The 24,718-nt window shown below is 33.2% G+C and overlaps 1 protein-coding gene across 13 annotated transcripts in view; it reads right to left on the bottom strand.

Annotated features, from left to right (window-relative positions):
- The window catches only part of LOC121986062, a 45,602-nt gene extending 26,477 nt beyond the window's left edge, over window positions 1–19,125 (bottom strand). The window contains exons 1-11 of one of the 13 annotated variants that reach the window (XM_042539850.1): window positions 18,931–19,125; window positions 11,712–11,817; window positions 10,535–10,749; window positions 2,555–2,691; window positions 2,345–2,455; window positions 2,134–2,235; window positions 1,876–1,984; window positions 1,587–1,787; window positions 641–809; window positions 421–502; window positions 243–333 (exon numbers count right to left, since the gene is read on the bottom strand). In XM_042539850.1, the coding sequence (XP_042395784.1) occupies window positions 243–333; window positions 421–502; window positions 641–809; window positions 1,587–1,787; window positions 1,876–1,984; window positions 2,134–2,235; window positions 2,345–2,455; window positions 2,555–2,691; window positions 10,535–10,749; window positions 11,712–11,742 (1,248 nt within the window). In that variant the 5' untranslated portion in view covers window positions 11,743–11,817; window positions 18,931–19,125. The other 12 variants (XM_042539848.1, XM_042539858.1, XM_042539853.1 and 9 more) reach the window with 12 other exon arrangements.
- Window positions 19,126–24,718: the final 5,593 nt, after the last annotated feature.

Below are 24,718 nucleotides of genomic sequence, written 5' to 3'. Positions count from 1 at the left end.
CATACTGCTCCAAATTCAACGGCTGCACAGTTTAAAATATACAATGAAATAGCTGATGATGACCTTGTTTGAAAGAGCACATGTGTCGTCAAAAATGCTACTTCCCCATATTCAGACTTCAGAGACCAAAGGATTGGCTAGTATGTTAACTTGTAACCAGTGAAAACACAGGCTTAGTCATATCAACATATGACTTGAGAAATTTATTCTAATTGTAAGAATGTAGTCTAAAATAACAGCACCTCATCCCACAAGTAGAAGTAAGCTTTTGGCCAATGATGCTTTGACTTCAAGATTTCAACTTCCTTTCGCAGAGACTCTCTTGCCTCACTGCTACTGTAGAATTCAATGTAATAAAACATTTGCTAAACCATAAAAATATAAACTAGTTAAATATACACTGAAAAACTTGAGGTTTACCATGAAAGAATGGGAGCATAAGGTACAGCATACGCAGCTAATCTTGGATCAGAATAATATTCTTCAGATCTTGGATGGTCGGCTAAATAATGGGAGTAGCCAAAGAAGATTGTCTATCAAAGTGTGATACTAAAAACCTTCTCTAAATTTGTCTAGATCTTCAAATCAGAATAACCATATTTTTGGTGAATTTATATAAGATCAGGCATGGATGGCATACCAGGCCATGGACAAGTATAAGCTAAAATTCTCATGCTATCACCCCATCTGCAAAAGTATGGACTTATCCTGTACTGAAGAAGCCATTTGAAGTGACAATCTAATGCATCATACCAGCCCTCACTCCCATGTTGCACACCAAAGCGATCCTCAATTACAGTTTCAGATACCTACTTAAAAGTCAAAAAATACAAAATGTTTTTTGATATATCCTTGCAAGGTGCATACTTTTGAGAAATAGATTTATAGACAAATCTCAACTGGATTTGACAGTGCATTCAGAAAAGGTTTAAGCTATTAACAAGCATATTATTGCATATTATAAAGTTCAGGATTACAAATAACACAGCCAACATGAGCATTTCCAAAAACACAACTTTCATTTTTCAGAAAATAAAGTCAATTTGGGACAGTATAGGTCTCTAATTCAACAAACTTCTCTCAATTTTAAGATCTTCTCTGGAAACATTCAAATTATAATACAAATTTCTACATTAACCATCCTTTTAGTTAAAAACAAAAACTATTTTAAGATTTTATCATACCTAAATCTGATCTAACTCAAGTACAAAATAAACATGGAAAAAAAAAGGCAAACATAAAATTAAAGAATCTTCCTAATAACATTGAAGAATGAGTGATATAGTAAATATTTTCCAATCATGACTAGCAAATTCATGTATTTCAGTTTACTTTATATCAAATTATGGCCTCTTCTATGATGTCCAAGAATTAAGTCGGAAGTAAGCTAAAAAATAAAGTCAACAGTAGTTATGGAAAACAGAAGTTCCAGTCAATTATATCAGAAACAAGGGAGACAGAAGCAGTATACAAGAGCAACATATTGTAAGTGGTTTAGTTATCTGGCACATATGATTAAATAACTTTACAAATGAAAATATGAATTTCAAATCTTTTAAACAAAAACACCAATGTTCAAAGGATACACCAAATACAGCTGGAAGAGAAGGTGTCAATGGAAGAGTAAAATCCCAAACTGTAACATTGATTTTCAAATGAATTGAAATATTTGACAATGCATCTTCATCCATCATATCACATGATCCATTATCTTCATAAAACTCATGGAACACAGGCAACAGAAGGATTTTCTTCAAAGATGAGGTAGCTGATTTCAATCGTTCTGCCTATCATGATAAACAAGCCACAAATAAACACATGATAAAATTAATTCACTTAGTATATCAAGAAGCAATTTCAGAACTAGAATCCTACCACTTCCTCTAATGGTTTTCCATCAACAGGTTCAACCAATTCAAGGCAGTTTTTTAGTTCTCTATTTAACTTGTACTTGTCGGCTTTAGCTAGTGTATGTGCAGAAGATCTATAATTGAGGAGCAAATCAAGCAATAAGTCTCAAAGAGAGCAAATAACTCAACATTACAGATTAAAAAAAATGTTTTTTTAAATTAAAAGAACAATATTCATTATGTAGCATATCTATAAATAACAGTGCATATGGTATGATCTAACTCTGCATCAGCCTTCAAAGCAGTAATGAGAATCAGGCCTTCATAGTGACCAGGTGGCTGCCCAGCAGGAACATCAACTGAGACCCAGATGGATGTTGTTTCTCTGTAAAAGAACAAATAGTTCATGGTGAAAGAAAACTACTACTAGACTATATTTCAGCAAGTCATGATAGATATGAACATGATTAGATAATTGGCATTAAACACAGTACCCAGGAAGTAGATTTATTTGACTGATTGGCAAACTAAGAGGTACAAGAGCATCAGGCACACCAAGGATCGGGACCACATGCCGCATGGTCAAGGACTGACCAACTAGCAGCCTACAAGGGTTACCGTCAACAACATGGGATACCAGAGCTAGTAAAGTAAAACCTTAAAACACTAAAATGTAACTTAGAAGAAGAAAAACATGAGTTAACCTATCACCAGCAGCAGAACAGAGATCGGAGCACTGAATCTGCACAGTGCCAGCCATGCCTGAACTGGCCCATGAAAGTTTGGGGCGCATAGCAATCTGAACACTCTCTTTTTCATTTCTTGCCGCCAAAAGAGAGACCTATGACCAAAATATTTACAGAAAAAAAAACAACTAAAGAAAATGGAAGAAAACATAAGCAAGAGAAGCTACTAGTTATGGTCAGAAATGATAAGAAAAGAATTATATGTTTCACATCAAACTAACATAACAAATCTAGCTGAAATGCAAAGCAACTTTCAGTTTCAGTAGGATATCATAACATTATGTGTTGCACAAAATCTTGAGGAAAAACATAAGCTGCAGTTCATTAGCATAGCTTAGGTCCTATGTTGCATGGATACGAATACAGGTATCATATCGAATACGATATGGATACGGCGATATGGTAAATTTTGAAAATATAAGATATAATACGGCTAGGATACGACAATCATTAATATATATATATATATATATATATATATATATAGAATTGAAAGATTATGAAAGATTATCAAAACCAAGAATGAGTGGCAACTGGCACACTGGCATGTCAGATCATAAAAGATGATCAAAACTGAGAATGAGTGGCAACTAGCATAGTGGCATGTAAGATCATGAAAGATGATCAAAACCGAGACTTTTAGATACTGTCCATCAAAAAAATTGAAAGCCAAAACGAAGAAAAAGGAGACTGAAAGATTAGAGCTTATATTCAAATTTCTAAATCAAATCTTTTTAACAAAATGATTAGGGTTTAAGCACTTTAAAGGAGTGGAGTAGAAATCAGAAACAATAATTTAGGGTTCACATGACGAGCGGCGACAAGGGGCGAAGGCGATAGAAATGGAGGCGGGGTTTAGGGTTTAAAAGCCCACAACCCAATTCATTTTTATTAATTATTTTCCAATTAGTCCTGAAAATTTTCAAGTTTTTTCAATTAACCCCTAAAAATTTTAAATATTTGCAATTTTGCTCAAACATATTTGGAAAAATGTATCCTTGCCGTGTCTAAATCGTATCCTCCTTGTCAAACCTCAAAAAATCCACAACACGTTTTTGCCGATACACGTATTTGTGTATCGAATCCGTATCCATGTCCGATATTTCAAAAAAAAAAAAAAAATCGGAGTATCCATGCTACATAGCTTAGGTCTATAGTTTAAAGTCCTTACTTAATGATGGTTTGATTATATGAAAGGTTGAATTAGTCATGATTCAGTCAAGTAAAATAAGCATTTCTGTTGTTACAAGGTGCTACTTGGAACTATAAATCTACAATTCAGGTAATCAGGTTTCAGCCAACGGCCTTATTAGTAGTACAAAAAATCTGGGAAACAAATTTATATAGAAATTTACATAATACTACCAGGCAATTCCCAACATGCTAAATACAGAGACATTTGAAGACTTCCTTAATGTTCACGAGCCATTTCCAGATAAAATTTTGTCCAATTACATATGAACAAGTTTTCAAAGGAAAGGCCCTTCGAATAGGCTACAACCCTACTTATTCCTTGTATTTATTTTTGTATCCTCCGTTTTAGCATAGTCATTCCATCAGATTTACCAAATTTTTCTCTATTCTGTGGATGAGACTATTTCAATAAATGTTATTGTAACGAATTGTCAAACTCTTCTTTCCCTAGCTTGGAAAAACTGTAATTTCAGAAACAATAAATAAATGTCAGATAAGTTAACACAAAAATATGATCCCATCATAATTTTTTCAGTGAATTTGAAATTAACAACAAAAGAGAATTTATCAGATTGAAAAAAGTTATCGAAAGAGTATATAGATTTATGAGTATTACTAGGTGTTTACAAAATAAAAGATAAGAAACTCCTTGAGGAAGATGATAATATATTAGCAAAAATGAAGAAATTATTATTACAAATTGTGTAAGAGACACTCACACAGAAACTATAATGGTACGTGGTGAAAATTTTAAATACAGATTTCATTTAGAAATCAAACAAAGAAAACTTTAAAAGGGCAAATATAAGAGTCTAAGTCCTAACTCCTAATATCTCCGTTTGAGTTTCAAGAATAATTTAGAGACATATAACTTATTAAACAAAATGAATAAGAATTAGAAAATCTCTGACTGAAGAAATGAGATTTTAGTATTGGTCTAAGAATAAGGAACATGCACACTATTGATAGTCAATATCATTGTAGATAAAGTTAATGGAACGTCATAAAATCTTTCAGAAAGGGTTATTCAAAAGCAAAAAGTATGTATAAGGATCTTAAATAGATTGGGTATTGCAAAAATTAGACAAAAAATTTTATTCAATTTAATCAAAAACATATTGTACAACCCTACTTATAGACGATACCACATCTAGAAAATAATGAAAGAGCTTCAAAAACTAGCAACAACTAAAATGGATATATATATATAAAGAGAATAGGGTGAATGGGAGCTTTGGCGCAACGGTAAAGTTATTGTTTTGTGACCAAAAGGTCACGAGTTCGAATCTTAGAAACAACCTCTTGCAAAAAGCAGGGTAAGGCTGCGTACAATGGATCCTTCCCCGGGACCCCGCATAACGGGAGCTTCATGCACCGGGCTGCCCTTTTATATTTATATATATATATAAAGAGAATAGGGTAATAGCTGCCTATATCCTCAAAGATCTTCTAGAATTAATAGCTAATTAACAACTCTAACTATATAAGGAAGTAAGATATCCTACAATATTCTAAACTCCCCTCAAGATAGGTTGTAGTTGTTGATTAAGCATAGCTTGGAGCTTAAATCTTCAAAGTTCTTCCATGGTAAAGCCTTAGTGAGAGGATGTTGTTGTCTAAAGACTATTCCGCAGATGAAGTAACTTAATTATTCTCTCTTCTATTTTTCTTTTATGATGCGACGATCAATCTCCACGTGTTTCATTCTATCATGATGCATTGGGTTCTTTGCAATATTGATAGTTGACTTATTATTGCATAATATCTTTATATGTTCTTCGACAACGATCCTTAACTCATATAAGGGTCTTTATAGTCACATATTCCCTTCACATATAATGTGTTATTGTTCTAATTCAACTTCTATATTGTTTCTTAACATATTGTTTCTTGCTCCACATGTAACTAAGTTTCCCCCTAAATATGTGCAACACCTAGAAGTTGATTTTCGATATACTATTGATCTTGCCAGCATCATTATATATCTTAATAATTTTATTTGTTGATTTCCTGAAATATAAACCCTTTCTTGGTGTTAATTTTAAATACCTCAACCCTATAGACTATATGATCTTCATTTGGATTGTTCACGAATTGACTTACAATATTTGGTGGGTGCGCTGGGGGCGATTGAATCGCCTTTTGCCACACGAATTGACTTACAATACTAACCAAGTAGTCAATGTCGAGGCTTGTGTAGGATAAGTATAAGATTTTGCCCACGAATCTCTTATATCTATCTTTATCAACTAGTGCACAACCCTCTTTGGTTACTAGTTTGATTGTTGAGTCCAAGAGAATGTCTACTTGCTTGCATCCGTGCATTCCAATTTCCTGCATTGCATTTGACTAAGTTATTTTTATTCCAAGAAAATAGCTAAGGCTTCCCAAATCTTTGATTTTGAATTATTTGGCTAATAAGCTCTTGAGTATGCCTATCTTCTTGTAGATGATCTCTTATTAACAAAGGTGTGATGTGCCAAACATTGTAGATGACTATAGTGCTTGATTACTCTTGTACATTTATCAAATCAAGCTCTTGGGATTGTTTGAGTTGTATAATGATCGTTTTAGGCTACAAACTTTGTTGATTATGGCTTATAACTCGAATCCAGGAGGTAGAGATGCTTATGTAAATTTCTTATGTCATGTCTCCATTGAGTAAAGCATTCTTGACATGCAATTGATGAAGTAGTTAGTTCCATTTTGGTATTGTGAGAACTTCTACTATGGATCCAAACTTGCCACAGAAGTCCTATATTTATTATATAGCCCCTCATATGATACAAAGCTATAGATTGCATGTTTTATGTATTCTCTAACACCCTTTCTTTTTGCAATAGGAAGATCACTATCTTTAAAAGAATTAGGATTAGAATTACCTGGTGGATCTTTTGATCTCAAGTCAGTTCTAATTCTTAGATTTGCTCAAGGAGTACTTGTTACTCTATCTCTCTTGTCCTTTATCCTCCTAGAATAGGTCATAAGGTCACTATTGTTTTTGGATTGAACAATGTGTGGGAAATGAAGGCACTTGGGATTTTGTTTGACTTGATCAATAGTTAAAGAAAGGTAATGAGTTGAAGTATGGGGCCATGGGTTCATTTTGATGAGTAGGGACATCTATCTGGCTATTAAGCAGATTTGATAAAGTGTGAGAATATCTAGGTCACTAATCTTCATAGTAGTGATGTACCACAACTGATATTCTTGTGTGAAACTATTCTCCTCTAAATATCAAATGTGGTGTAATATGATTTATGTTCAAAAAGCGTATCATTCATGGAGTTATAAAATTTTCTTGTAGTTGGAGAATAACATTTGTACCCTTTTTGTGGAAAGAATCAAGAACTAAGATCAAATTTTCCCCGGTGTTGGCTATGAATGTGCACAAAAGCAAAGCAGCCAAACAACTTGAGAAGGAATACAAATATGAGATGTGTGATCGTTGTAAGTAGTAACTAACATGGGGTCTAGAATTCACTTGAGAATGCATTCTATTTATGAACTAGGTTGCAATGAGAACGGTTTCTCCCCGATACTGATTTGGTACATGTATAGAGGACATGAGAGGTTAGGCTAATCATAGGAGATGTCTCTTTTTTTTTTGGCTATGCCATTTTATTGAGGTGCGTCAACACAAGAGCTTAAATGAATAATCTGTAATCACTAAGAATGAATGCAAAATATTCCTTTACATTGTCTGTCTTTAAATTTTGTATTTTCGTTTGGAATTAAGTTGGAACCATGGTATTGAATTTTTGAAATATAAGAGCTATCTCTGATTTTTTTTTCTCATTAGAAAAACTCATGTAAATAAACTCATGTAAGTCTAGTGTGATCATCTATAAATATCATGAACCAACAAGGTATTAGACGGTCCTCAAGCATCACTATGGATTAATGGAAAAGGTTGTGATTCTTTGTAAGGTGAATTAGGAAGAATTTGGAATATATTGACAAATTTGGCATTGAAACTCATTCAGATTTATATTATTGAAAAAAGATGCAAAAAGGCTCTTGAAATATATAAAATTTGAATGTTTTAACTTATGATGCCATCACATAAGAGCATTGTCCGCTTTTAGAAAAATAGAAACTAGATTTTAGCTTACAAACACTAAATAACCAACATTATGAGTCTATGACTTTTCCTTTTATGAGAATCATTCACCTCAATAACAATCCTATTTATGGGGTGTCACCACAATCTAGCAAGCCCACTAGCCCAACTTGTTCTAGATCTATCAACCAGCGAACGGAGACAAATACCCAAATCGTTGGGAAAAGGAAAATTCCTAATATTCAATACTTTAGTTGTCATAGCAAAGGTTGTGGCATCCAAGTACTTAAGAGTCGTAGCCTTGAAATAGGAACAAAACCATAGGAATTAATCTATGCATTATATCCTTTCAACATTCATATAGACAACCCATGTAAACACACTAACATCTTCCACATATATGAAAAATGCGGGAGTAAAATGAGAACATCATGATGAAACCACATTATTGTTCGTCATTATAAACAAATCTACAAGGTGTCAAGTGGATATTAGTCATTCCAGTCACCTGTATCGGGTGAGAATGAGTATGTATACACTAATTGAGCAATGGATATCTATTTACAGGCATATATGTTATATTTTACTCAATCTTTGGGAATATATTTTTTAAAAGAAGCAAAGTAAAAAAAAAAAAATCATCCTTTGAAACATACAAGAAAATATATTTAGTATGATTACATTGATTGAGCAATGAATATCTGTTTACAGATGATCCGGTAATGACGAGGCACCCTACCAAGGATAAGTCAAAGCCAAGGGAACGGGTCGACGTGGAAGGTAAAGTCAAATATGGTTCCTAAGGCCGGCCAGGCGAATACAGGCCAAGTGGGCTAGTTCCTGGCCGAGCGGAGCCAAGCCTCGGTGCACAACATGGCGGACTAGAGCACGACCGATCGACCAGAGGAAGGAACAGCCCTGAGTGGCCCTGCAAGGAATCCCGGCCGAGCGGGTGACCCGCTCGGCCAAACAGTGGGACCCTTTTCTCAGCTCACCATATCCTCCTGGGAATGGGCGCCACGGACAACAGGGCATGGTCTACCTGCGATTCGTACTGTAGAAGCTGCTACTGTCCCTTTAGAGATATGCATGCCCTATTGAGGGAATGTGTCAAGGACACTTTCTGAAGTTATCTTTTATAGGACATCTGGGAAGACGCGCCTGTGCTTTGAGATGCATGCACAGACGCTACCATAGCTCTATAAAAGGGGGGTTCTCTTCCACGGCGGAGGTAGGCGCAATACATTTCTTTCACACGCTTTAGCTATAGTCTTTCCACTATCCAACTTCGCCGGAAGACTTACTTGAGCGTCAGAGGGCCAACGCCGGGAACCCCTTCCCGACTCGATACTGATGTTCCCTGCGTTTGCAGGACTAGCGAGGAGGCTTCACCGAATCAACCAGTGGGTCGCATCGCCAGCTCACCATCTCCTCAAATTTTGGACAGGATCAACATACATCTATTATATTTTGCTCAATCATTGACCCTCTGTTTGGATGGAGTGAGGGAAGGTTCATTAACGGAAGGGAAAGGGAGGGGAAGGAAGGGGAAATGAGGGGAAGTAAAGTATTTAACTTCTCCTTGTTTGGGAGGGAGGGAAGGTTCATTAACGTAACATGTGTTACTTTGTTTGAGAGGAAAGAAAGGGGAATGAAGGTTAAATAGATAAAGTTAAAAAAATACCCTTACTTTTTAAATTAGAAAATTTTCATAATATTAATATTTATTTTATAAATATAAATTAGATATTTTTAATAATAAAATTAACTTTTTATATTATCATTTAAATTAACTATTTTTTTAATAAAAATTAATTTTTTTATACTATTCATAACAAAACAATGAATTACCGATAATCAAGTAATTAAATGAGAAATAATGAAAAAAATGATTTTAGAAATCTTAAATAAAAAAATTAGAAAGATAACGTTGTTAACAATAATTTCTATTCTTTAAAAACTTATTAAATTTTGATGGAAAAATTAAAAAATAGTAGATATCCTTTTAAATTTTGACGACAAAAATGGTTTCTCCCTTCAATTCAGTTAGAAGACGTGTCGGATCCCCTCCTCTAATAATCTGGTAGCAAGCGAGCTGTGAAGAAGACGAGGAAATTGAACTCCGGCGACATAGCAAAATTAGAAATTGGAACATTTCTTAAACTATTAAGAACAGGGATAAAATTGGAATAAAATTTTTTTTGATTTCCCTTCCCCTTCCTTACACCCCAATTCGGGGTGTAAGAAAATCTCTCTTTCCATGGGTAACGAAGGTTAAAGCTTACCCTTCCTTACCTTTCCTTCCCTTTCCTCACTCCTTCCCAAACGAGGTTCAAAGTTTCCCTTCCCCTTATTTCCCCTTCCTTCCCCTTCCCTCACCTCCTCCCAAACAGACCATGAGGGGAAAAAAAATTTAAGGACGCAGAGTAAAAAAATATCCATTGAAGTGTACAAGAAAATACATTCAGCAAATTAGAACAATGAGTTTGTATATGTATAAACATTAGTTCTGAACCTCAAAAAAGTATTTCAGCTCAAATTTTAAGTTGCATTATGTATTGTCATAATATCCAGAGAATTTAAGCATGAGGATGATGATTTGCACTAACAACCTTAACATTGCACTTATAAACTTCAAGATAAATTTCAAAAAAGTAGTATTTATAATGAGAATGAATTACATGATCAAAAGGCCGAGGCATGTCTTGCTCGCCAACATTTGCTGTGCTAGGCATGCACCATACTTGTAACAAGTCTGCTGATGGAATCTGAGTTGGATCAATAACACCTCTGCCAAAGTTGGAGCACTCAACACCACCATCAGTCCACCCGTAACCAGTGCCCCCTCCAGCAATACCTTCAACAGGTGGTACAATGAAATTTGGTGGATTTACCCCTAACAACATTCAAAGACAAGGAAAATTAGTAATGCTTTGAATAGAGTTTAATGTATTAAAAAAAGAAATAAATAAATAAATGAAGGGATACTTCATTTCATGAAGAAAAATGCTTACAGATACTTTCATATTCCAAAACTTATTGTTCCACTTCCCTGGAGCTCTTTCTTCTGTTATTGTTTCAAATACATTCTAAACATAAATCTTCTGCTAATACTATAAATTTCTACAGATTTTAATGTAGATTACATCAATGCATGAGACCAATTTACCTTAGACACAAAATTAAAAGTATCCATATAAATGCAAAGTCTGCATTGGAATTTAAATGTACAAAACCAAGCAAACAAGTATGACTATGTCATGCATGTGTATATTGTTATGCTTTATTGATAGAGCTATATGCATAAGTAGCCAAGATTTCAAATTACTCCACCATATATAATGGGTAGTATATCATAGCAAGTTGTACTTCCCAGCACTAACCAGGAGTATGTTTAGTACGCTGTTGCTAATGATTTGTCAAACAGCTCTATATTAAACAAGAAAGAGAAACCGACTATGTTGGCATGCGCCAACTGTACATGTTCATTTAGCAAAGGGAAACTAACATAAAGAATTTATCAGTAAACTATTGTTCCCAGGAAGACAATATGTCCATGCCAAATTAGTAATATTTGCCTTCAATTTCATTCACTAGTTCATTCTTTTGGAGTTTGATTTCTTCTCTAATGTTTTTGATATTGAAAAATGAACTGAATATTCATTGATTCTTAGCCATGAGCACCAAAAGATAAGTTTAATGGTGTACACTGTTAGGATCTGTGAACCGGCTGGAGGGAGCATGAATAGTTGTGGCCTGAAATTGCAATCTCTCAACTCAAGTTCTCGCTTGGTTAGTTGTTAGTTGGCAATGGATATATAAACAAACAACAATACAAAATTCATGGATACGGCTAACATTTCTGCTTTACGTGTTTCAGAATCTCCATTTCTTATTCCATGGCCTATGAATAGGCCTTGTCCGGTGAGTCACCCCTCGAAGATATCTTTCTCCTTCCTGGTTCCTTTTTAAAGATAGAGAAACCTCTAACAATGTTTTACTTACAATGTGAACAAGAAAATTAAATGCAAGTAAAACAATAATAATACACTAACGAAAGCAATACAAGTATGGAGCTCTTCTCAAGACTCTTTTCCAAGCCTTCTTACCAATGTTCCTTCACTTTCATTAACTTTGACAAGCTCCCTTTGCCTCTTTATTTATAGCTTTCAAGTTCAGCATGCAATCTGCTATTTTTCTACTTCAGCCCAAAAGACTATTTTCTCGATCATGAAAGCTTTTTCTCAACTATTCTACCGAGCAACGAATACTTCAATCGACTTGGTATGTTTCCAATTCACTAACTTGCTTATCACATAAGTCATCTGACTAGGGCTGTAAACGAGCCGAGCTTTGGGGTGTTCAAACTTGTTTGATAAGATAACCGAGCCGAGCAGAGCCGAGCTTAAAATGAACCAAGCTTTTGAAATGCGTGTTCAAGTTTGGCTTGGTTTATTTTTTATGAGCTTGAGCTTGTTTGAAGCTTGGCTTGAGCTTGGTTTGTTTAGATGTTATCAAGCTCTCAATTCAAGCTTGGTTCAAGCTTGGCTTGAGCTTGGTTTAAGTTTGGTTCATTTAGATGTTATCAAGCTCTCAATTCAAGCTTGTTTGATTATTTGAAACTTTTAATTGTTTGATTGGTTATTAAGATTAATAATTTAAATTTATTTATTTTATTTTATTATTTATTTAGTAATGGTTCATGAACATTGTTCACAAATGTTGTTCATGAACGTTGTTCACGAACATTGTTCATGAACGTTGTTCACGAACATTGTTCACGAATGTTAACGAGCTGAACACATATGTGTTCAAGCTTGTTTGTTTAGCTTAACGAGCTGTTCAAGCTTGTTTGTTTAATTAATCTAATGTATATTGAACGAACATAAACAAGCTCTTACCAAGCCGAACACCAAACTTGTTCACGAACGCTTGGTTCATTTACAGCCCTACATCTGACCACACACATATGTTTCTCTGTCAAATCGACTGTTAAATGTTGAAATTTTTAACAAGGCAAAATAAATCGAATTGAATAGTTAAAAATAGAATTTAGGTGTCGAGTTGAAGTTGAATTGGTTTCAAATTAAATTCATCAAATAGATGTGATGATTAGGGTTATAAGGAGTTAGAGATAATTTTCTCTCTCCTCTTCCTCTCTCTAGTTCTTTTTCTCTCCCAAGTGAGTTCCTCTCACACCACATGCATCGAAGCCTTTCCATATGTTGATTTCCTCCCTTTCTACTTTCTCTTCCTTCCTCCTCTTTCCATCTTCTTCCAACAAAAGTAATAGCACCTATCCTTTTCTTTCTTCTTCTTTGTCCTTTTCCTCTTCTTCCAACCAACAATAAAGCCTCCTCTATAACCTCCTCTATCTTCTTCTGCTCACTCTCTCTCCGCCATTATTGATGCAGTCACTGCAGCCACCTCAACCATCGTTTGAAGAGAAAGACACAAGTTGTTGCCCTCCCCTTCCTCTTCCCTTCCCCTTGTACTATTTCTCTCATTTTCTACTAGTTCCGAAATCGAAGCCCGGAGGGAAATTGGAGGGAGAAAAAGCACAAGCAATTGGCTTCCTTCCCTCATCTTTCTCTTCCTTCCTCTGCATGCGTGGAGTATGCAACCCTCATTCAACTGTTTTTGTTTAAGACAAGAGCAACTGTTGGTCTTTCTCATTTTCTGAGTCTTTGGGTACCTTCATTCAATGAGGATGTTATTCATATGATGGCCAATTTAAAGATAAGAATTGGTAAATAAGTTTATGTTGATATTGAAAAAGAATAATTATTTCAAATTAATTATGATGTGTTCTTTAGGTTTAATTTGGTAGAATGTCTCATATAAATGAAACACCTATCATGGGATAAATATTTTATTTTATTAGAACTTCGTTTTAATTTTAAGTTGGAATACCTAATTTAGGATGGAAAAAATAAATTAGTATTCTACAATAGTATGCGTCTCGTTAGAATTTTAGATTATGTCGAGGTAGCATGATCAAGATTTGATCCAGCGACTTTGAATTTTAGTAAATTTTATATTTTGTGTTATTATCATTATTAGTTATTTATTTTGAGATTTAATGTTATAGTTGTAGATACAAGTTAGAGTAAACCATGTTGATTTGCAAACACTCAGAGCTTTTTGTTGTACTCAAAGGTAAATAAGTTTATTCTTTGGCTTCCATATATATTTCCGTATGCATGAATAAATAGATAAAATGGATTATATCTACTTTCATAATTGTTTTGAAAATGGAGATTAAAATAATACTTAAAATAGCATAATTAAATATAATATAATAAAATAAACTATTGAGAGTTAAATAAATTGATATATTTTTTATGCAAGGTTTCAAATTTCGAGCCATGCCGAAATTTCAATTTATGATCGAAATGATACGGTTTCGATGTTGTATCAAACCATGTCAATATGTTTTCGCTATTTTTTAAATATAAAATACATTAATTAACAAAGATATTTATCAATATTTGATTGCTATAGATGTTTGCTATTAAGTTATATTTGAGATGTTGAGTGGTGAGCTCAAGTTTTGATATTATCTTATGAGATGTTTGATATTTATTGAATCTTTTGCAACATTTATTCACTAATGTATAAATTTAAAATCTATATTTTTAGCATTATTGCACATAATTAAATAGTCTTAATTACAATCTTATTGTAGAGGCATGAATTTCAAAAACTTGCATTTATAATACAACAACAACCAAGTCTGATCCCACTAGGTGGAATCGATTGTATGGATCTTTTTTACGACATTGGGCTCTAAATAAATTTTATCTTATTTGATCATTACTAACCAAGTCCTTTTTAGTCTTTACCTTTCTCATTTGATGTGCATATTTGTCATAGTTTCACATCGTTGAATTAGAGCATTTATTAGTCGTCTAAATACATATATGTATCATCTTAAACGTATCTTCCAGAGTTTTTCCTTAATAGGTGCAACTTAACTTTCTTTCTAATTTTCTCATTTCTTATCTATCCATCCTCATATGTCCGCACATCCACCTTAACATCTTCATCTCCATCTAAGCAACTCTCATCTTTATATAACAAAGCAGGTCTAACTGTTATTTTATCGGAACTTGCATTTATAATGATGATGAAAATTAATCTCCAGTTTCAAGTTTATTGCAAAGACATCAGGTACAAGTTCGAGATCTTAAATTTATAATGGTCATGAAGATTCATTTCCAGTTTCAACATCTATAGATATATTTTGATGATTTTAAGAATTGATTGTATTACATTTATTTGAAAATTTTAAATTATTCATGGATTAATATAATTTTATATTTTGAGAATATGTAAGCGTTGCTTAAATTTTTATTGCATAGTAAAAGGATAAGGGGATGATCACTAATACATTGATACATTATTACATATATACATAATAGTTCTAGGATGATGACTTTAATTCTCTATCTCTATTACCATCACAAAATCATAACATATATAAAAAAATTTTGAATACTAAATTTTATATTTGAATAATTTTTAAAAAAAAATATTTAAGTTAAATTAAAGTAGTATTTTAAAAATTAGGATTGAGTCAAAGTCGATTTAGAATAAAGTAAGTTTAAATTACATTTAATTTAGATTTATTTTGATCAATTTAAAATTAAATTAAATTTATATATAGAATTAATGTATTCATGGTAGTATATTTTAAAAGGTTAAAATTATATCATGTATAATTTTTTCTATCTTGAGATTTTTTTCTCCCGAGAGATGGAGGAAAAATATAGAAATAAGAGAAAAAAAAAATGTGTATGACGCCATGAGGTTGCGGTGGCCTCGCGGATAGGTGATGTAGCCGCGAGAGGCCTCATGGCCAGGTGAGTTTGTTATGACAACTCCATGCTCGATGCTCGGTGTCGACGCTAAATAGTTTCAATGTCAATCAAGCGGAATAGTAAATTCTGCTTACGCACACGCCTCACCATCTAATTCTATGCTTTTATGTTAGTCTCACATGAGGATTATTACAAAAAAGGATATTTTAAAAACATAAATTAAATTTAAAATGAATGCTCTAATTTACTCTATAAATCATTAGAATTGTTTTACCTTTTCATGATACTAACTAATATCTATATCTACGTGTTGTATACCTACAATAATTAATTGATGTAACTTATAATAAAAGGTTCATTTAAGTTAATCGTTTAGACTAATGTATAAAATGTGAACTCAAGGTAGTAGAATAATTGTGGTGTAAAAACTTAAAGTGAAACAATGATAAATTTAAATGCAGAAAAGAAATATTAAAAAATTATAAAACTTTAAGCCTAGTCATAGAATACCTGACCACCCGGTCATAGGTGGACGTGGTAGCGAGGGGTTAGCCACAGTCAGTATTTATTTGTGCAAGAGTGATATATTGGCCTAAACATTATTAGGCTCTGAAGACCACCTTCCATTGATTTAAAAATGGAAAATGATCTTCATCAAAAAAAAAAAAAATGGAAAATGATAATTTAGAGTAAAATAGTGACTCTCAATGTTGATAAATAATTAAAAATAAAAATAAAATGATTTTATTTTACATTTTATAAGACTAAAGAAATCAAATAAAATGATAATTTACATATATATATATATATATATAAACTAAAGAAATCAAAAGAGAATTTAAGGTTATAATATAAGACTATAACTTGCCTATTTGTCTTGACCTCTTAATTAAAATTAAATGGATTTCTTGATTACCCACTTGGCAAATATATACTTATTTTCTACTTTTCCTTAGCCTCCATTTTTGCCAGCAAAGGTACCCTTTTGAGATTAAAGTTGATTGCAATTACATTGAAGAGTTTGTAATTTGTAGAAAAAAAATATAAATATATAAAGTTCATTGAATTTCTTAGTTATCTTAAGTTAGTAATTGTTTGAATCCTTCTTAGTTTTCTTTTATCACACTATCACCAAGAGGGTTCCTGTTATGTGGGAAAACCCTAGGGCATAACAATTTTAGCTAGTGTTAGAGCATGATTTGCTATTATATTTGTGGATTTCTTATTTGTGGTTTTTTTATTTTTTTTGTGTGATTTTTAATATAAGAATATACATATGCAAGTCGAGGAGTATTTATGAGTCATATAATTTATATTATTTTAAGAATTTTTAGTTACAATTACAACAACAACCAAGCATTTTCCCACTAGGTGAGGTCGGCTGAATTTTTAGTTACAATTGATTATTAAAAATTTTATGTGGTTTTATCAGATGATGTCTTGAAGTGGATTGCTCGTGGTCGTGGTTGTGACTGTGGAATGGACATGGACATGGTCGTAGCCATGGTCAGCTATGGTCATGGTCGTTCACATAAGCATGTATATGTATGTTGCTCAAGAAGTTGATCAACGCTTGAAAGGTGTACCTATCTCCATCTCAAAGACATTATCGGAACAGTCTGATCCTAGTGTGGGGGTTGTTGGTTAATTAGGCTAGTATGCAACCTGCATTAGACCCTAAGAGGTAGGGATGTAAACGATTCAAGCGGAGCCTTGTTTGACAAGGTAATCAAGCCAAGTCAATCCTAAAATAAACCAAACTATTGAAATGGTTGTTCAAGCTTCACTTAATTTGAGCATGGTTCATTTAGATGTTATCAGCTATTCAACTCTCAATTTGAGCTTGTTGAGCTTGTTTGATTGTTTGATACCTTTTACATTTTAAGTTTATTTGGTTGGTTAGCATGTTTCACATTAGAAGCTTGTTTTACTTTTTTATTTTGTTTTGAGAGGTTCTTTGTCTATTTACAAGTTCAATAAAAGCTTTGCTAATGAATATGGTTCACAAATTTTGTTCATGGACATTGTTCACGAATAATTCACAATCTCTGTTCATAAATATTAATGAGTTAAACATATGTTCAAGTTTGTTCATTTAATTAAATGAGTTGTTCAACCTTGTTGATTTAATCGATCTTATGAATATTGAATGAATATAAACAAGTTCTTAACAAGATAAACACCAAACTTGCTGATGAAAGTTTAGCTCATTTGTAGCCTATTCAAAGGGATCCTTAGGGAACCCCTACAGCAGATAACAGACATAATTGTGGATAAGGCCCATATTGTTTTGTTTACTAGATCAGTAATGATAACAACAACAAACCATTTTTCATACTTTCATAGAGTACCAACCCCAAGAAGCACATACATGGTTGAACTCAATCATATCTTAATCTCCTCCCATATCTTAGTCTTCCCAATATCAATCAATTGGTCGAACTTGACCACTTCAGGCACACGCACCAAACATACACTTTTGACTAAGTAGAAAAGGTAAGATAATAAGGAATAGAGGTTGCATTATTAAGTACATTAAAAGAAATTTGAGGGAAAAAAACAAGGCATTGTGTAAGAACTTAGTCATCTGTGGTTTTTTAAGAAAATACGGTTTTCCTGTAGTAACATGATTACTAACATAACATAGACGGATTACTTTTGAAAGGATCAACAAACATTTATTAAATCTAGATAAAGCAAAGGCAATTTGGGACATCAAAGAAGGATGAGAGATTCATAAGTTACTAAAGAAATAGCTAATATGGTAAGTTCAAATTGCAAATATCATGCTGGAACTTGAGTGAATTTTTTAAAAAAAAAAATCATGAACCCTAGAATGTCGTAAACAGAAACACAACTATCAAAATCCCTCAACTTAATCATCGTCTGTTTCCAATCTGTAACGACTCAGCAATACTTACAGTGAACCCGACTATTACAACCAAGAAATTTTAAAAAATATATATAAACAAAGAGGAATTAGTTTAAAGGAAGCAATATATAGAGTGAATTAAACAATATAACACCAACAGAAATACACGAGACATGCAACTTAGGTTCACACCCTAATGTTCCAGATTGAAAATGATCATTTGGGTGCCAAAGCAGCCCTTAATGTCGCGTAGGGCGATCAAGGAACCATGAAAAGACAATAAAGGAATCATAGATATAGATCGGAAAGCAGCATGCATCGAGAGAGCGAGAGGAAATTAGAATGGAACCCCCGAAAGGGGATTTAGAAGTGTCGACCGTACCGGAGTTATCCATTGTCGGCGTTCAAACGTCGATCGGGAGAAAGGCTGTGGGGGAGTTCAGGATCAAGGTTGGGGTGCTGCACCTCCCACACCAGCTTTATAGGAATGAGGTCGGGCTATACGATCCTTTAATCTAACCATTTGTTGTCGCCGAAGCAGTGCCTATGCCTTTAATTCGGGAAATGGAACTTCGATGAAATTGGATCGGGTTGGTTCTCAGTGGATTTGGGGGAAAATTGACAGATCCAAAATATTCAGATTACTGAAAACATAAAATGTATATTCAAAATTTTTCCTTCAGTAAAAAATATATTTTTTTCGATAATTTAATCAAAAGAGTACGTAGATTTTTAAATTTATCAAAAAAAAAAAAAAAAAAACATACGATACTTTATTATTTTGATTATTTATCAAAGGACGTTTTTTTTTTTATAGTGTTCTTTCTATTTTACTCTTTTAACCATTTTTATTATTTTTATTTTTATTTTCTCTATCATTTTTCTGCCAATTCTCTTTCCTCTTATACATGCAACAATTATTCTTTTTCCTCTCTACTTTTTTCTCTCTTATTCTCTTTCCTCTTATACATGCAACAATTATTCTTTTTCCTCTCTGCTTTTTTCTCTCTTATTTTTAACATGTCGATTCTTCTAAAAATATTTTAACACCTCGAGAAGTCAAAATAAACGATGGATAGCATATTTACACTCCTTGTGACCTCAAAAATCCACAGGAACTTAAATGATGCAATCGAAACTCACTAGGTTTATCAGTAGATTTTAGTCAAAACTCACTAATAGACCTAGAGAAATCCAGTTATACCAATTTCAATTCCTGTGTATTTCTGGAATTGGAAAGAGTTCAAATATATTATCCATTATTTATTTTAGATTCTCGGGAGTGTTAAAATGCAATAAGGAATAATCATCAAACATCTCTATGTAGAACTAAAATGTTTCCATATCAAACCCAACATGGAGTGTGGGTGATTCTTCCTTATTACATTCTAGCACCCGAGAAGTCAAAATAAATAATGGATAGTATATTTGAACTTCTTGTAATCTCAAAAATCTACAGAAACTGAAATGGGTACAATCGGAGCTCTCTAGGTCTATTAGTGAGTTTTAGTCAAAATTCACTTATGAACTTAGAGTCCTCCGATTACATACATTTTAGTTCTTGTAGATTTCTGGGATTACAAGGAGTTTAAATATGTTATCCATTGTTTATTTTAACTTGTCAAAGGTGTTAAAATATTTTTAGAAGGATTGACATGCATGCAAAAGAGAGGAAAGAAAAAAAAGGAGAGGAGAGATAATAATTGTTGCATAGGAGAAAAGAAAAGAGAGAAATGACATAAAAAAATTTTAAAAAAAATAGTAAAAATTGTCAGGATGATATAATAGAAAGAATACTATAAAAAGTTATGTCCTTTCATAAATAATAAAGTAGTAGGAATCTATTCAAAGATCTACGTACGTCTCCCTCCCAAGAACATCTCCTCTGCTATTAATTATTACAATCTACTTTAAGTTCTTTATTATGATGGCCATCCTCCTGGTTTATCTGTACCTTTCGGATTTATTCTATGTCTAAATTTTGTGTAGAGCTAAGTTCATCATTTTCAGGTGAATAAAAGATAGAAATAATTCAACACCTGGACTCTCTTAAATTCTTTCTCATTGTTAATTTGCTTTAAGATCCTTTCCACAATTTCAATCTCTCAGCACAAGCCTACAAAATGATAAAATTATAATAAATAGATAATTTCATATAAAACTATCACTTATCAAATTTTAAAGTACAAACAAATATATATAATCACAAAAACATATTAAGAATGTAGAAAAGAGAGGGGAAGTATGCATTTTGTCTCTAAAATGTCTAATTATAAAAAAAATTTGTTAATTTTCTCAGGATGAAAAATACAAGCAGAAAATATTTTTTTTAAAAAAAAATCTTTTTTATTAATATCTTCAAAAGAGGAAAAACAAAGCCCCTCTTTTAAAATTTATTAAAATAACATTTCATTCATAATTTAATATCTAAAATACTCATTTGAACTTCACTTTAAAGTTGTTTTAACAGGAATACCTTAGAGTTACTTTGTACGTACAAAAAAGTTATTTTATATAAAGCAACAACTTTACTAGTAAAATTGTGTTAAAGCAGTTTTGATCAAAATTGATGATTTATTTTATATAAAATATCTCTAAAGTTTTATATAAAATAGTTTTAAGATGATATTGTTTTATTGATATTTCAGGAATGAAATTATGGATAAAATATTATTTTAATACATTTTAAAAGAAAGACATTGTATGAATAAATCATAAATAATACCATATTTTGGGTCCTCTCTCAAGTCTTATCGTACGGACAGTTTCATTATCTCATTGTATTTTAACTTAGTATTGTACTTGTCCGCTAAAAAAAAATAATACACTATATATTAATACAAAAATAATCCATGCCAAAAAAATTTAGAATTATGAATTTTCTTCTAATAATGACAAATACAATTTTTATAAAAATGTTTATTATCTTTTAAGGTTAATAACGCATATATCTTACATTACAAATAACTATCTTATTATAAATAATACATTCAAAAGGAAAACAATTATATTTTTCTTTTAATATTTTGTTAAATATAAGCAATAAACTAGTCATTTTAACTACAAATTCATAATAATACACTTGAAGAAATTTTCACAATGGAGAGCATCTCGAGGAGAAGATATTGGGAGTATGGTTAGGAAGTTGTGTGATATACACGCGATTTGCCTAATTATGTTAAGGAGCTTACTTGTGTTAAGGAAAATAGCTTTTACCTCCATCTATATGTTATAATCATGATATGCAAGTATATAAGTAGATGGACACTAATGAAAAGGCCTAATCATAATCAACACCTTATATTTCACAATATCCCTTTGCCTTAAGTTTGACAATAAACATATATATATTGTCATCTATATCAATTTTCTTTTTGAAAATTCACCTGAACCCAATAAGGTTCAATAAGTTTGATCACTTTAGGTAGATAAACAAAAAATCCATATGGGTTAATATGCACAAAGTTATCAATTAGGTAGATGGTCAAATTCCTAGAGGGGATAAATAGTGTACATATGCATTTGCTAATGACTTAGCAAGTCCAATTAAACACAAAATGCAATGGGAAAAAGAGACAAGAAATTAAATGTTAACACCTTTGATGTAATGTGTTTCAATAATCTCTTTCCTACTCTGCACTCTATGACTCTTCAACGAGTCATTCATAAAGCCCTTAGCTCTTTCGGTAGGAAATGGGAACATGGGAATATGTCCATATTGTTCATTGCTTTTAATGAAAAATACCCATTATATTCCTGGGCTATTTTCCTTTATAAAAGATGTGTCTAAGGATCATTCAACAAAGAACGACAACGAAGATAAAGGTTGTGGAGAAAGAGAGAGGTCGAGGTAAATGTCTCCCGTATGTGTTAGTCACTATTCCAAAGATTAGTAGCCGCCCGTGATTTACCTCCTCCGTGTTGGCCCTCAGACGGATTGTCAGGGGCGCTAGAGGCGAGCGTATTCACCTTTTGCCACCATGGAAAAAGAGAGAGGAAGGAAAACATCCGAGGCCGTGGGATTTGATTCGTGGAATTGTGGAGAGCTTTCTGACTTTGTGATCGCTCTTCCTACAGCAAGTCCAAAAATTACATTCAGTAATCGCTGATTGCAGATCTACGGGAGATTGCTGTAAGTCTTTAATTCGTTTTAATTCATGCATTTAGAAAATCATCAATGGTATCGGAGCAATGTTATTTCTAAATGCTTGAGACGAATTATGAAATGCATGACAAATCTCCTATTTAAAATCGTTGTCAGTTTCCGTTGGAGTATGTTGCCTGCTGCCAACACATGGCAAGATCGCGTCCATGTCGCGATCTGCCCCAATGGTCGACGTCGTAGGCTTTGAGTGTGCACTACTAATCCAAGATCAAGTCTTGGAACAGATTTCTCCTGTTTTTGTGCGTGCAAGTTTTCAATGGTCCAACAAGAAGGCTACAGCACTGTCCGCCCATCGCTCTTCGCCAGAGAAGACTTCGGCTACTGGAAGGGCCGAATGGAGTCGTACTTGTAGACCTAGTTCGAGATGTGGATAATCGTCAAAATCGGACTCGAACTTCCAACTGACGGCGTCGGCAAACCGATACCTTGCGAGAACTGGGATGCAGCCCTAATCAAAAAGGTAGAAGCAAATGCCAAAGCAACCTGCACTCTCCAATGTGACCTGACAAAGGAGGAACTCAACAGAGTAGGACCTTTCTCAAGTGCAAAGGAGCTATGGCAAAAGCTGATCGAACTACACGAGGGTACATCAGACACAAAGGTAAGCAAGAGAGACCTTATTTTAAATAAACTATATAACATTAAATTGCTTGAAAATGAAACGGCAAGCCAACTGCACGCCTGCATACAAGACCTATTGAACGAACTCCACGCAATCGGCCAAAGGGTGGAGAACAGGGGCATTATAAGGTATGCACTCAACGCCTTTCCTAGGAATACCTTGTGGGCATCCATGGTAGATACTTACAAGGTATCCAAAGATCTCTCGTCAATAAAGTTAGATGAACTTTTCTCTTAATTTGAATTGCATGAGCAGATTAATACACGCCTAGCCGAGAAGGGTATAACTTTGGTTGCAGGTACAAGCAGAACTCGGGAAGCTAAAACAAAGCGCAGAACCGAACCAGAATCAGAAGAAGAACCAGATTCAGACGACGACGACGAGCTTACGGCCGAACTCGTCAACCTGGTGAGGAAACTCTACAGAAAGAAGAGGAGCTTCAACAAGAAGTATGTCAAAAAGGTAATCCAGTCCAAGGAGGCCTTTTGGGTAGAGCCCAAGAGCAAAACCATGAGTGTTTAGGCCCAAAATGGATAATATCATACCATTGTGGAGATATCTAAATTCTTTTCGATCCTACACACCATATGACTGAAGAGAATCCTGAAGAATTCGAAAAGGACCCAAAAATAATCAAGGAGGATCCAGAAGAAGATCCAATAGAGAATCCTAAAGTTGTCCTGCCTGAGATTACCCCAAATGAGTCTAGGCTGAAAGAGATAATATTGGCCACTGCACTAGTGTCTGTCACAGTGGGAGAAGTAGTAGTCTATCTAGTTTACTAAAGTTCTATTATTGTTATTTTCAATATGTGTGAACAATATTAGTCCATTTTGTTTATGTCAGTTAGTTATATGTTAACAATATGTAGCATAATTTTATGTTAATGATATGTTCATTTATCTATGTTGTTTACTCGACATGATTAGTTCATTTTTATTAAATGATCAGTTCATTTAATTAAAGAAATTATGATACTATAAATGATTAATTCATTTGTTAGGACGTGTGGCAATAGAATTGATCAATATTGATTTAATTGGTCATATGAATGATGAGTAACGACATTGTTGTCACTTGATTTTGTAAACCAACTCAAATTAATATTGAGTCAATCATAAATTGTATGCATATGAATTAACCTAATACTAAATAATGTATTTATTTATGATAGATTATGGCAACCAAAAACATTATAGCTGAACTCAACAAGGGTGAAAAACTTAATGGGGATAACTATAAGATCTGACACCTCAGGATACAATATGTATTTGAGGAACAAGAAGTTTTGGAGACTATAAATCAGGTTATGGTAGAACTTGTAGATGGTCCCACTGCACAACACAAACGAGATCTTGATGCCCTATAAGGCATAGAAGAAAA

This window comes from Zingiber officinale, chromosome 5B, assembly GCF_018446385.1.
Source record: "Zingiber officinale cultivar Zhangliang chromosome 5B, Zo_v1.1, whole genome shotgun sequence".
In the NCBI taxonomy this organism is placed as follows: Eukaryota; Viridiplantae; Streptophyta; class Magnoliopsida; order Zingiberales; family Zingiberaceae; genus Zingiber; species Zingiber officinale.
This window is presented reverse-complemented; position numbering and strand designations above follow the sequence as displayed.